Source organism: Sinocyclocheilus rhinocerous, unplaced genomic scaffold (assembly GCF_001515625.1).
Source record: "Sinocyclocheilus rhinocerous isolate Xijiao unplaced genomic scaffold, SAMN03320098_v1.1 scaffold85, whole genome shotgun sequence".
NCBI lineage: Eukaryota > Metazoa > Chordata > Actinopteri > Cypriniformes > Cyprinidae > Sinocyclocheilus > Sinocyclocheilus rhinocerous.
The window spans coordinates 2,816,827-2,832,035 of NW_015649998.1; the positions used below are offsets into that span (position 1 = coordinate 2,816,827).

Sequence of the window (15,209 nt, forward strand, 5' to 3'; positions counted from 1 at the left end):
TATAAACGAGACCATGTATATATATATATATATATATATATATATATATATATGGTATTTTTGGTATTCATATATACGGTAAATATGTATGGACGATATGGACTGGGGGAAAGTAGTAACTAGGTAGTAATTAAAATTTTTCAAATATGCTAAAATGTTACTGATGAATGTTAAAATATTTTTAATATGCTATAATGTTACTGATATGCTGGGTGAACAATGTGTTTCATGAGGAGTCACTTTAAGAGTTTTTAAGAAACTAGACAACTGTTTTCAAGTTCAAAGTGTGGTTCGAAACTTTTAATACCAGATTATTAGTTGCAACTGATGTGAGGTGAGGTGTTGCGGGAACTTGTGCTGTGTTAGAGCTGAGGATTAGATGAAGTGATAAACAGCCCAAAAGTGGAGGAGAAAAAAAGCGGGAAAAGTGTTGGCTGAACTAAACCTGACTGACACTGCCAGGTGCAGATGGAGATGGCAACATTGGGGTTAGTCAGACGTTCTCTCCTCAACATACGTGTGTATCTGTGAATGCTCCACTGGCTTTATTTTTTTTGGTAGAGGCATACTATAGGAGTCAACAAATGAGTCTATGGGTGTGTGTTGTACTAAGCCTTCACTGCTGGGTTCTAGCCCCTGTGGCAGCCTCCCATGATGCCGCTGGTCCATTTGGGTGGCTCCTTTCAGATAAAGGGCCTTTTCATCACTCACAGGAATTTGCAGAATTTGTGGAGCGTTATCAGCAGGGCTTCACAACCAAATATAAGATTTACAGGTGAGTTGGATAATTACTTCTGTTATTTATTGCCACTGGTGTGTAGAATGTGTTGGAATTTTTCATGGTATGCAGAATTATATGGTGCTTTTAATTTATTTGTACACATATTACCATATAACAAAGTTAACAAGAAACTTTGATGGAGGCAGGCTTGTTTTGTTTACTGGTGTGTAAACTTTAGATTAGAACAGAAAAGAAACTTCCATATGCAAATTGCCACATGCCTGTACTGATGGAAATGGTGTGTATCTGTGAATGCTCCACTGGCTTTATTTTTTTTGGTAGAGGCATACTATAGGAGTCAACAAAAGTACAGTTGTGCTTTCTCAATGTCAGATCTCCCCCTGCTGGTGGAAACCTGCAGCTCGCGTGCGCATGTGTGTGTGCGCTGGTGTGTGCGAGTCTACCTGATTTTACTTTGCATGCTAGACAGGGCTCTTATCCCAACATCCCTTGTGCCTGAATGACTTTTAAGTACCTTGCTTTCACACTGGCAGTACAGAGAGGGACAGGTTTGCATCTTCCACAGATCTGAGTTGAGAGAGAATCAATTCTGCTTCCTGGCCTCTTAACACTCTTTGACTTGTATGAGACATTTGAGAAAAGATAATGATGTGTGACGTTGGAACAGTTTTATAAGCCTATTTGTGTGTGTGCATGTGTCAGGCATTCTATCATCTCTTCTTTGGTCTTTTTATAGACTACTTTGAAAATCAATGTTGTATTGGTTTGTACACTGAGAAAAGTGTAGAAGCAAGTTTCACTCAGAAATAAATTTTCGCAAATAATTACAAAGAAATGGTAATACGTTGAATTAAGTGTGAAATTTTGAAGTAGAACGACTGAAATAGTATTTTTTTGTAAAATGTTCTCCAGTAATTTTTATTTATAACTTCGAAAACTCTCTCTCTCTCTTTTTTACAGTCTAGCGCTGCTTTTATATTCAGCAACTCAAACCTGTGTTCATTACACGATCACAATAAATCTTGAGTCGCTGTCCCACCAGCTTGGTTGTAAAATCTGAAGTCTGAATAATAAATCCCTAAAATTCTCGCCTCAAAATTGTACAACATCAGCATCTGCAGTTTGTTTGCGTTTGCGACAACACACCTACTGTATTTTGTTAGGAACTTGCTTGTGGTAACAGGTATGTGTGGTGACATAGATTGAAGGTAAATTTGTGTCAGATGTTATATTCTCATTCTCCCCATTTACCTTCCGCCAAAGGTTGAACAGAGCCCGAGGGTACAGTAAAGAGTCAGTAGTGTCTATCCTTCCTGTCAGATGCATGAAAGGGATCTCATAAAACACCAGACATATGCTGCCTGACAAGTGTGTGATGGGAGGGTTCAGCACGGGAGGATGGGTGAGGCGGACAACGAGCCGATGGCAGCGGAAAAGGTTGCCGGAGCAGATACGTGCTCACTTGTTCCTCCCAGAGATGCTAATAGCGAAGCTCCACGAGCACAAGGCTTAGCCAGAGCTGTGTGAGCAACAATGAGGATAAGCAGTAATTCTCCCACGCAAACACTGTCTTGCTGAAGTTTTACTGCACTCTGGAATGGGACTTGATGTGTAAAGTCGACAGAGCCTGTGATGCTTTTTACATCTGAATTAGACAGGACGTGTGTACTTTTGATCTTTAACTGGAATTAAAAGTATTAGGAAGATTTAAATGCATCTTATTTAAAAAAAAATTGGTTGTGTTTAAAATATATGCTAGTGTTTTCAGATGCTAAATGGCATTGGCCACATATTTAAATATCTTGAATTATGTATACAGAGCAGGAGAGTTGAGCTGTATGGCTTTAATGTCTGCTTTAATGTGCTCGTGTTGATGATGGTGCTTCAGTTTATTACCTTTTTATTAATTAGTAAGTCATTACTTCAGTATACAAGTCTGTATATATAAAACTGTAAACAAAAGAAGATATTAAGGGATTTAAGGAATATGATAAAATCTATAAACGTATGGCTCACATTTTTCAAGATTAATGTAATTAATCTTAAAGTAAAATTGTAAAATGCTTAATTAAAAACATATATAACCATAGCACATAGCCAGACCGCTGCTTATCCAGCTTTGAATAAGGACCATGTTGAATAAATCAGGATTTCCAATTAAGAAAGCATCTGAAAGGGTTTAAGAGGAATAAATATAATTGAATTATTATGCATCCTAAAAAAATGTACAAGCCATAAGTGTTATTAATGCCTGAAGCATTAGAGGTCTATTAGCCTCTGGCCTCTTCAGAATTCAAATAGATTTAGACGGAAAATGTTTAGCCTAACGACAATAATGTCTGAAGATTTTCCATAAAAGCCTCAGATCATTGATTGCTCAATTAGTGGCTCTATACTTTGTGCTATTTTACAGGGATATTTAACTTAATGCAGTCGTGTGTCTACTGTGTACAGGACATTACTGACAGCTAGGTTCTGTAGAAATTCTTTGAACTGCTCTTATCAAACGAATATATCTTGGTGTTGTCCTGGAAATCAAACTGAAGCAAAGACTGTGATGATCACCGGTGTGGAATTTCAAATTAAACACATGAAGGGCTTCCGGTATGGCATATTTGACAAGTTTTTTTTTTTCATTCATGGAATGAAATGGTTGCATTGCAGTCCTCTTCTTTACTGTTGGATTTATTTTGTCCTTATTATATTATTTTCCTGCACCAGTTATATGTTATACAAGTCAAGGAGAATTTAATTTAAATCCAACAGCACGATATTGCTTTTACAAAGGTTATTTGAACAAGAAGTTAAATTCGAATAACTCACATTTTACACACAATATGGTCAGTTATTTTGTTTATTTTTGCATCACCAAGGGAAGTAGTTCCAAAAGCAATCAAATCAGCTAGCAACTTGGGTGAATTATGGCAATCTTGGGCTTCTTTGCATTTTTGACCTTCATACCAATAAATAGGACTTTATCATACAACAATCCAACTAGAATATGCGGTAACATTTCATTTGAAGCCTTTATGTAGAATGTACATTCTAATGCATTATATCTTTTCATAAATAATTGTAATGAAAGTTAAAATGCTACAATATTTGCAGATTCCTTTTTTACATCTGAAATCGGTTGTTTGCCATGTGCTTTACTGCATTATACTTTCTAAAAGTGTAACAATGCATAGATAATGTATTATAACTGTGGTTATAAGTATTCATGAAATCACACAATGCATTATAAGGTGAGTTACAGAACATAAATGTGCATTTATGCTGGTCACATATTATTAAAGCACAGTTTGTGCTGAATATAGTGTAATCAGACTGTAGTCATTAATATTTTATAAGTAGCTTAAATAAATACAAACATCAGGGCATGTCAAAACATCTCCAGTCCCCCACCCCCCACCCCCAAAACACGAAGAAGGCTAAAATACTTTTTAATAAATTATATATAAAAAATGTAAGTAAAGTATTACTGAATACTAAAGCTATCTGATAAAGCTATCATAGATCAGAAATGTATTCAACAGAGATTGGGTGTCCCAGAATACCCTAATTCACCCTATATAAGAGAACAAGAGAAGGTGGGTGGGAGTGTGTGTGTTTGTGTGAGAGAGAGAGAGATCAACAGAAGGAGAGGGAGAGAGAGATATCAGGCTAGTAGCGTCAGGCCCTAGCTAATCGTCTCATTATTTATGTTTCAAGACATGTATATCCCCTGAGTATGCTTGCACTTGCATTGGAAACACAATCAAGGACAAAACACCTACTGGCTGCTCGGTCATTGCTATGGTAGATTGTTTTCCTAGTTCAGTTTATCAGGGCCAGAGCTCGACTGAGAGAGACGAGCTGTTGGACTTCCCTTATGGGAATTGAATGATGGAAGTGCACAGAGGTGCATATGTTAAGTCATATCTCACAACTGACAGGAGCGATGATGACTGGGGCTTTGATGACTCAATATTTCAGTATGAAGAAATACCCTTTGAATATAGCGAATGTCCTTTGTTGACCAATTAGCTCTAAATTCAGGTCCAAAAAAGTTTCTTGAGTCCTAAATGACTTATGCCGTGGAATGAGTGAGGCCTTAATGAGCGTGTTTACAGCAGATTAATGTTAGCATGAAGAAGTGTTTGATAAACACAACTAATGAGGTGTAGCCTGAGCTCTCAATTTGCCTCAGGTTAGTCTTGAAATAAAAATCAAGTTAAGACCACAATATAAACACAGCTACTATAATAGTAATAATTAATAGTAATAACAGCAATAAACCAACTACTATAATAATTTAATATGACTTTTGAAATTAGAGCTGTCTAAAAAGGTTTCATTGAATGTTTTGTTAGTATTTTCAACTTAAAACAAGAAAACACTTTGTTTTCATGTTAAAGCATGTAGATGTTGTTCATGATGGAAGACTATGACACAGTATATACATGTTTTAAAGGAAAGTTACAAAAGATTTATATTTCAAATAAATGGTGTTCTTTTTTAACTTTCTATTCATCAAAGAATTCTGAAAAAAAAAAAAGATTTCTGAAGGTAATGGAGGTAATAAGTAATGACTTATAAAAATTCAGCTGTAGCATCACAGGACCAGTTTGTTTAAAATGTAAGTATTTTAAATTGTATAAATATTGCTGTTTTACTATCATTTTGATCAAATAAATGCAGCTTTGGTAATTAGACTTCTTTAGAAAGAATCTTTAAAGGAGAAGTTCACTCAAAAATAAACATTTGCAAAAATATATACTCACCCTCAGGCCATCCAAGGTGTAGATGAGTTTGTTTCTTCATCAGAACAGATTTAGAGAAATGAAACATTACATCACCTGCTCACCAATGGATCCCCTGCAGTGAATGGGTGCCGTCAGAATGAAAGTTCAAACCGCTGAAAAAAAACATCACAATAATCCACAAGTAATGTATTGCATGTGTGTGTATAATGTTGCAGTGTTGTGCATCTACTGTACATGGCTTTCTCTGTGAATGCTGACAGACTAACAGGCTCTCAATCAGTGACTGACACCTTTTGACATGTTTCCGTGCAGCAAGCATTCATTACATGAGAGTTTCTAGATTTATGGACTGCTTGAGTTGCAGCCTGACACAGATAGTCTACAAATGCCATCCATCCTTGCTGTGAGTGTGTTAACCGATTTGTAGGTCAACGTAGTGAAATACCAGCCTCAAACGTTATTAAAAATGCAAAAGAACATGCACATATATTTTCAGTGCAGAGTGCAAATTCAGATGAATTGGCTTCCGCAGATACAAATAATCTATGTAATGTATTGCAAGCTTACAGAATAAATATTACTGTTCAAAAGTTTGGGGGCTGTAAGATTTTTTTTTTTTTTATGTTAAAAGGCTCTTCTTACCAAGGCTGCACTTATTTGATCAAAATTACAATAAAATAGTAATACTGTGAAATATTATTAAAAAGTAATAGGCTATATTCCTGTGCTAAAGCTGAATTTCCAGCAGACAGTCTTTGTCAGATGATCCTTCAGAAATCATTTTTAAAAATGCTGATTTTGTGCTCAAGAAACATTTTTTATTACTATAAAGGTAGCAAACAGTTGTGCTGCTTAATAGTTTTGTGGAAACCATGATACTTCTTTTTTTTTCAGGATTCTTTGATAAATAGAAAGTTCAAAAGAACAGTCTTTATTTAAAAGAGAAATCTTTTAAAGGGGTCATATGATGCTGCTAAAAAGAACATTATTTTGTGTATTTGGTGTAATGAAATGTGTTTATGAGGTTTAAAATAAAAAAAAAACATTATTTTCCAGATACTGTACATTATTGTTTCTCCTCTATGCCCCGCCTTTTTGAAACACGTCGATTTTTACAAAGCTCATCGGTCTGAAAAGCAAGGTGTGCTGTGATTGGCCAGCTATCCAATGCGTTATGATTGGCCGAATACCTCAAGTGTGTGAAGGAAATGTTACGCCCCTCACCATACTGTTGATGCCGGTATGTGGGGGTGTGTTAGAACGAGCCGTTTTAGGTAGGCGTGGTTAACTCTTAACTTTTATAAAGAATATCTCTTTGGATTTGAGACTTTAGTCTTTGCAACTTTACTGATCTTCTTTATGCACCAAGAGCTTGTAACACTCCAAAGAGAAAGGAAAAATTGAAATCGCATCATATGACCCCTTTAACATTATAAAGGTCTTTACTGTCCTTGCAGAATAAAAGTATCACTGACCCCAAACTTTTGAACAGCATTTATTTGCATACATCTGAATTTTGTTGCATGCAGTTTTGAATTCTCTCTTTCCCCTTTTCTTCCACTTGTATAAAAAATTCAAAACTGTGGTGAGAAGTGCCCTTTGCCATATCAAAAATGACCCAACTTTTAAAAACGGTTCTTGAGACCCTTTGATTTCTGTTCCATTCCATTGCACTTCTAGGTTAACTGTTTTTGAATGTGAAAATGTGTTCTGTGTGAACAGCTTTTTACTCATTTTGTACTTCTTGCTTTCTGTAAATGTGGTTTGGTGAGGCGTGATACCTACATCTGTCTGTGAACTCGCAAAAATATTAATATCATAGTTCAAACTAGATGGATGGAAAATCCTGTATTACAGAAATTACATATTGAATGGAGCATGATTGATTGTTCCAATTTTATTTTTTGTGTTAATTTTTTTTTTATAATTAATCACATTAAATTTTTAGCCAACTTGAAACTAATTAATTTAATAATCGAATGTAATTTAGCTTAACACAAAACCTATCCACAAATCTCATTTAGAGCGTGTTGCATAATATTGCAAAAATGTTGCATAAATCTGACTCATTCTTCTTAATGAAGACAGAATGTAAGAATCCGGATGTTTCAAACACAGAGCTGACATTATAACAAGCTGGTCTCATTTGCTTGTACTGTGACATTCTCGGTCTCCCTTTGGCTTCAGACTGCTTCCTCTGGAGCATGTTCTCACCGTTGACTCTGTGTAGCCGTGGGTCTCTGTGGGGAAGTCTGGCAGGTAGTTCTTCAATATGCCTTCTCCTGCTGTGAGGCTGTAGCGTGGGCTCAGTGGTGGATTAGCCTCCAGCTCCATCCATAACTGTCCATCAAGAACTTTTGTTCTGACAGCAGGATCAGGAAACGTCCTCCATAAATTGTGCTGCACATATCTGGATATTTGGGTTAAACTGTTCTGGAACAGTGTTGTAAATACAACTTAACCACCACAGTGTCGATCATACTTTCTCTCTCCATTTCGTCTCTTTCTGTCCCTCTTCCCTTCCATTTGTCTTTCTCTGTCTCATTGTCTTTCCACTGTCAATAAGTGTCATCTGTTATTATTTAGATACACACTTAGCAAGCCATATTCTGTAATATAATATATAGGGTATAATGAGGCAAAATGACCCCTAGGGTATGCTCTGCTAAATTTTGACATTTGTGACAACATTTGTCTGAGATTTATTCATCAGATCAATTTTCAGGTTAGAGATTTGCATACAGTATTTTTAGATTGAGTCAACAAAATAGATAAGATGCAATTAATTTTAAATAAAATAATTTACTATTTTACATTAATAAAAATTTAAATGATTGTTAAATGCACATTGTTCTTAAAATGCCTTTCCCCAGCTTCTGTAATCTTGTTAGGGTAGAATTTTATATTACAGTCCTGTTCCGCATGTACATAATATGTACTTATTATAGTAATTACCATAACTAGGTACTAACACTGAACCTACTCCTAAACCTAACCTTAAGCCATGTAGTTACCTTATATTACAGTACTTTCTTAGGTAAGTACACTGCAAGTAATTGCATGTACTGTAAAATAAAGTAGAGGAAAATTATATTAAAAAGATTAAAGAGAAAAATAATTTCAAAATGAAAATTCTCCTCAAGTTGTTCCAGACCTGAGTTTCTTTCTTCTGTTGAGCAAAAAAGAAGATATTTTGAAGAATGTATAACCAAACAGATGGCGGTAGCCATTGACTTCCATAATATGGGGGGGAAATGCTATGGAAGTCAATGGCTACCGTCAACTGTTTGGTTACCAACATTCTTCAAAATATATTATTTTGTGTTCAGCAAAAAAAAAAAAACTTTGAACCAACTTGAGGTTGAGTAAATGATGAAAAATTTTCATTTTGGGGTGAACTATCCCTGTAATATGCTAAAATATGAAGGCCAGCACTGACACTTTGTGTTTTGCATTCTGCATTTCTTAGCTAGTATTTTCTTTTATCATACCAAATTAATAGTAACATAGTGGAAGCAACTCAATATAGTGATGATCATTCTTTTAAAGTTTTCTCTATATTCTGAAGTATTAAATAAAGTTGCAGCGCTAAAAGTTATATAAGGAACATTTAACTGTATTGTGCTGAACAGCTTTTGCTGTAAATGACAGACAGAAAAAGGATAGTGGCAGCTGATTTTCTCAAACAAAATTCCATCTGTTCTCATCGAACAGACTCCTCTTACCATTTATCCGTGAAAGAAAGAAGCTTGCCATTGTTACAGATTAGTCCCAGTCAGCCCATCTTCAGTGCAAAAGTCACAGGAAAAAAACAAAACAAAACAAATTGCACCATTATGTAGAGGACAACAGCTTTTAAAGCAGTCCAGAGCAATTCCTAAAGCTGAAGTTGGAAAAAAATAAAGAGAATGCATAATATGATTTGAATTGCAGGCACGGGGGTCGTGCAGTCATCGCATTTTCTCCTCAGCAGGTCTTAACTGAATATGCGTTGTACTCAAGCTGCGTGAAGGTTTCTCAGACCTCTCTTTAAACATTTTTTTTTGTTTTGTTTGGGGAATATACAGGATGGCAATTTCAAAAAAGCTTAAACTGTACTGTGGCTTACATTGAACCAGATATTAAAACAAACTCTCCCAGCTGTTGAAAAAGTGATGTTCAGGATTTCTCCCTCCTGTGTCTATTGTGGCTCAAATGAAGGACATTTCCAAATAGGGTGTATGTGTGTGTGTTTTTGCGTGACCTTGCAGAGAGTTTGGGCGCTGGAAGGTGAACAGCCTGGCTCTGGAGAGAGAGGACAATGGCGTGGCTCTACCCCTCGATCCAGAGTTCATGCAGACCATCAGACAGTTGGGCCGCAGACCCACCCTCGGTGCCATTACCGAGAACATTATCAGGAAATATGGCACACACTTTCTGCTTTCAGCTACACTCGGAGGTACTTGAACAAAGCTGACTGTTCATTTACATTTATGCATTTTGGCAGACACTTTTATCTGCCTTTTTTTTTTATTTTATTCTACTTCCTTCTTTAACCACACATCCATTCTTCAAAACCCCCACTATTCAAAAACATTTTAGCCAAACCAATGTCTGCAAATGCGAACACATGAAAGTCTAGAGCTCTGACATCTGTTTTTGATATCTGTGAATTAAAAAAAAAAAGAGATTAAAAAACAAGTTTAAAAAAATGCCACAGTTGTAACACATGGTCATTTGCACAAACATTAATTACAAAGACATCTGTCGCATAAATCTACAGTACTTTCTGGTGTCTTTATATATATCTATATATTCTTCTATGTGCATCATCCACACACTGCTGAACTCAATAATTCACAATGTTATTTGCGATTAAATACTTCATTCGTTTGACAGCCATATTAATAAGATTTCATTAAAAACTTTAACATGAAACTTTATCTTTAATTGATACATTTTCATATATACTCAGTATTCATGAACTATGCATCTGTACAGCATTATGTAAAGTTTAAACAGGATTTTAATGACAGTTTACTTTCTCATTATTTATAAGTGCTATATTTTATTTGATAAATTGTCCATTTTCTATTCCCTTCATCTTAGACATTCACTGTATAGATAATTCCCTTGCTTCGCTTTTCCTAACATAATTTTTTTTTTTTGACTTTATGAAGCCATTTTCCCCAGAATTCCTCACTCTTTTATGTTGCTTTGCCCTGTTGCAGGTGAGGAGGCGTTGACTATATTTGTGGACAAGAGGAGGCTAAGCCGGACGGCGGACCTGACTGACTCAAATGGCACGGCTGTGACTCTGGAGGCCCTGCACCAGCTGGCTGCCTCCTACTTCATAGACAGAGAGAGCACTCTGCGCAAACTGCACCACCTCCAGATTGCTTCCACTGCCATCAAGGTAACCCTGTGGCCTAGATGCGCACAGACCTGGGGACCTGACCCCCCGTTTGAGTGCTTATTTTTGGAAAGGAGTTGCACTTGAGCTCGGTTGTTTCTATTGTTTTGCAGCTGCATCATTCGGAGATCAAAAGAAGTGGGTTAAATGTTAGAGAAGCACAGCAGTTTTTCCTTCATTTTTGTTCTTGGTTGTAGAAATTATGAGGTATTAATGAATCACAGGTTTGAACAAAATGATGTGTGTGCGCACAGAGGAGCATTTGATTAAGTTAAATTGTGTTTGAAAGGCACTGTTTTTTAAACACATATTCAGGTTTAAGCTCTTTGACACATCATATATCAGTTAACCCAAAACAAGTTACCCGTAGCAAGCAATATGTGTCAGGTCAGTGATTGTGCTTGAAACAGCAGCCCACATACTCTGCACTACATGAGTTAAATGCCTTCTGCACAATGCATTCTATGCACTCCTAAATACATGTTGGAAAATTAAAGTTAGAATGGTGGTTTGAAAAACAGGATGGTTCTGTATTAATATCTGTCATATGTACTAATCTTTGTTGACCTCATTGTAAGGATGGGAATTGTAAATAGTTTGACGATTCAGAATCCTCTTAATGATTACAGTTCCTTAATGACTCCATTAAATATTCTTTTAATGCTTTTAAACAAGTGATATTTGGGGGGGTATTTCTCCAGAGTATTTCTAAAACATTTTGTTTGTCTCCAATTCTCACCAAAGCTGCATTTATTTGATCAGTAAAAACAGTAATATTGTGAAATATTACAATGTAAAATTAGTCTTTTTAAATATATTTTAAAGTTTATTCCTGTTATGCTATTACATCACTGTAATTTATTCCTGTGATGTAATGGCGAAGCCGCCATTACGCCAGTCTTAAGTGTCACATGATCCTTCAGAAATAATTCTAATATGCTGATTTGGTGCTCAAGAAACACGTGTTCTTATTTTTAATGTTGCTTAATATTTTGGTATAAACTTTTTCTTTGATGAATATAACAGAAAAAAAAAAAAAATTGTAAGAATTATTTGTAATATAAATGTTTTGTAACATTATAAATATATTAACTGTCACTATTGTACCGTAGAACCGGTTCATAAGAGTCATTCATTCAAGAATCGGACTGCACTGGTTGCACTGTATGTATCATAATTTATGAGAATGAGTCCTTCTGTAACTGGACTAGCCGTGTTGTGATAGTGCTATTAGTAGTGCGGTTAGTATGGTATTCAGTCAGCATCGTTGGAAGAACAGACAGCATCAGTCAGTTCCGGTATTTAAAAGAATGCAACTCTGTTCCCAACCCTACTTCACTGTAGTTGATTTGTATTTACCGGGAGCAAGACACATTGCCTCCTGACAGCAAGTGTCTTAGCTTAAGAGCTTATAAGCTATCTTGATTGAAGTGAGCAGATGGGGGTCCTTTTAGATGCCTTTATTTGCCTGGCATTTCAGGTGATTGATGTGAAATATTCTTAGGATCAGCAGTCTTTAATTCAGCCCATGGATTTTTACCTCACGTGGATGAAGACGGATGTGAATACAAAGGCTCTCTACACCAAACTGGCGATTCTTTCTGTGGCAAACATACAACGTTTGAGCGAGAGTGGTCTGCTCAAATGGAAGAGCTATTTTCTTGGGGGAGGGTATATGAAGGTGCTGGTGGAATTATGCATCAGTGTGACAAATTATTTGTTCCATTTCAATAATTTCTTTGAGAGCCCAGCCCATTCATCAGCCATTTTGAATATAAGCGAGGTGTCAGGCTCTAATGAATAAGAGACTTATGAGGAGGATTTTCTCCACTGCCAATAATAAATGAATCTTTAACCTCCACAGTCAGAGACGACGGTGGACAGAAAATGGTGTGAGTGGCAGTTGACATCCATCCCAGCATTTCATTTTGATTTACAGGAAGGAGGAGTGTTAGTTGAGGTTTATAACAATCAGAGCATGTTTAGATACTTAAGGATGGTTGGAGTATTCAGGTCGCATGATGTCTCCTGACATGCCTTCTGGTGATATACTTGCAAGCCATCATGCTAAGTGGCCAGAATTTATAGGCTTGGGTGAACACTAGGCAGTGGGTCAAGGACTCATTAGAACTTTGATTTTCTAATGAATGGAGATCAGTAAAAATATCAATTTTCGGATTAATCAATTCATTTGAACAATCCAATATTGATTAATTGATCATACCCCCGTGTTGCAGATGTCACAGAGACACTGCCTGCACAGACACAAACTCCTTTTATATACTACTCATCTGCATCAGTTTTCTATTCTGATCTAAATTCTGTGACTTGTTTGTCGCTCTTATTAGAAATAAATTATGTCCTACTGAGCTCCCTGTGCAATGCATTTCATCGTCACCCACTGTATTTTTTTTCTGTAATCTGTCCAAAGATATTTGTCAGGTTAATTAAGTAAGACTAAACTGTAACCAAATGCTACTCTAGACTGATTTGAAATAAAAAAGTAAGGAGTTTTTCACTGTACATATTTGGTTTATTTAACATATTAGGATAATAATATAGTATACCCTAATGTGTTAATGGTGGCATTTCATGAAAATTTTTACTCTTTCCGGGTTTAAGTGCTATAATCAGATCTTGGTGCATCTACCAACCCAGAAAACGTGAAAAAGAACAACCCAGTAAATTTTTTGGTAAGCCTTTTGCTGCAAGCTTGTGAAAAAAAACTGAGCTGCTCAGATTTCGCTCCCCCTGTGATGTAGAAAAGGGATCTTAATATAATATTACTGCCCCTTAATCTGCAGGCTTCCACCAACGGCGCCGCCATTTTTCCCAAGCGACAACATTGTACCAGTTCTAACGCCATGGCGAATGTTCAAGCAAAACATGCTAACTGTTCTGTCTTTGGCTGCCCTGACGAGCACAGAACACTGTTTAGAGCCACAGACTCAGAGGAGACAAGAGAGCAGTGGATTTATTGATTTATTTACTATATATTACGCTGCTGCCACACAGATCTAATATAAACATGCGATTTCTTTCCCAGCTGTTTACCTTCACAGGCATAACCAACTGTTTTTGTAACTCGTGTGTTTTTAGCGTAAACCTCTATGTATTTAACGGTTTAAGCACAATAAGACATGAAAGAGAACTTAGTTTAGTACTTGAATGCCGTGTGACAGCCGCTTTCTGTGCGTGTGTTTCGGATGTGTGCGCTCAAAAAAACGTATATCAGAAGTTTAAACTAATATGGTTTATGATTTCAGCGCTATAGACATAATAATCAAAACCAAACAGGTGTTTTTTAGCAGAGTATCTGAGGTACGAACTGTAAAGGCACAGCCCTATTATGGAAAAGGGAGTGGGAGCAGAAGCTCATTGCATTTAGAAGAGACATGCACGAAAACAGCATGTTTCTGCTTCCACTCAAAATATGCATTTTCAAAATGATATAACAAATGATCTGTGGGGTATTATGAGCTAAAACTTCACAGCCACAATCTGGGGACACCTTAGACTTATATTACATATTGTAAAAAGGGGCATAACAGGGCTCCTGTAAAGGTATAGTCCGTCCAGAAATAAAAATTCTGTCATCTTTTACACATCTTGTGTAAAAGCCAAACACAAAATAGGTTATTTAAAAAAAAATTTGGCAACCAAACAGTTTTGGTTCCCATTGACTTTCTTTGTATTTTTGTCCAAAGGACATGTCAATAGGAACCTAAACTGTTTGGTTACTAAAATTTTTCAAAATACATAAATTTTTTATGTTCCACAGAAGAAAGTCAGTCATACAGGTTTGGAACAACATAATGGTGATTATGTGATTTCTCTAAAGAATAAAAAAAAATATATATTTTTGGGTGAACTCTCTCTTTAAATAAGGCAAATGCATTAAATAATAATACACATTATTTTTTAATACTACTCAATAATACAATCATTTTTCTTTTTAAATTTTTTTATTCCGCATTCTTCTATGCAATGCATACTCGTACCACATTTTTCTCTGTTAAGCAGTGGAATACATTTTGCATGATATGAATTCTCTCACCAACTCAGTGGCAGAGTATATGAACTGTAGAAAACTTTATGAAAGATTATGATTCAGAGAAAGAGTTGGGCATTTTGCCACTGGTAGTGCTTTGACGTTTGCCTGGGTCATCAGTCAAGCATCCCGAGCACAAGCTGGGAGGCATGAAAACTCTGCCAGCACCTCTACACCTCCCCCAGTTTCTCCCTCTTAACTGCCATAAACCAGAGCGAGAACTTCCGAATCCGGCTGCGAGGAAAGAACGCTTGAAAAATCAAAAAGAATTTCCAGCTA

At 36.2% G+C, this 15,209-nt stretch overlaps 1 protein-coding gene across 2 annotated transcripts in view; it reads left to right on the plus strand.

Moving 5' to 3' along the window:
* LOC107711117 (BMP/retinoic acid-inducible neural-specific protein 3-like) overlaps window positions 1–15,209 on the plus strand; it is a 31,187-nt gene that overhangs the window by 1,744 nt on the left and 14,234 nt on the right. Inside the window, exons 1-3 of one of the 2 annotated variants that reach the window (XM_016516066.1) lie at window positions 585–775; window positions 9,738–9,925; window positions 10,698–10,882. In XM_016516066.1, coding sequence (XP_016371552.1) covers window positions 585–775; window positions 9,738–9,925; window positions 10,698–10,882 — 564 coding nt within the window. Of the gene's footprint in view, window positions 1–584; window positions 776–9,737; window positions 9,926–10,697; window positions 10,883–15,209 lie in introns of those variants that run through there. The other variant, XM_016516064.1, reaches the window with a different exon arrangement.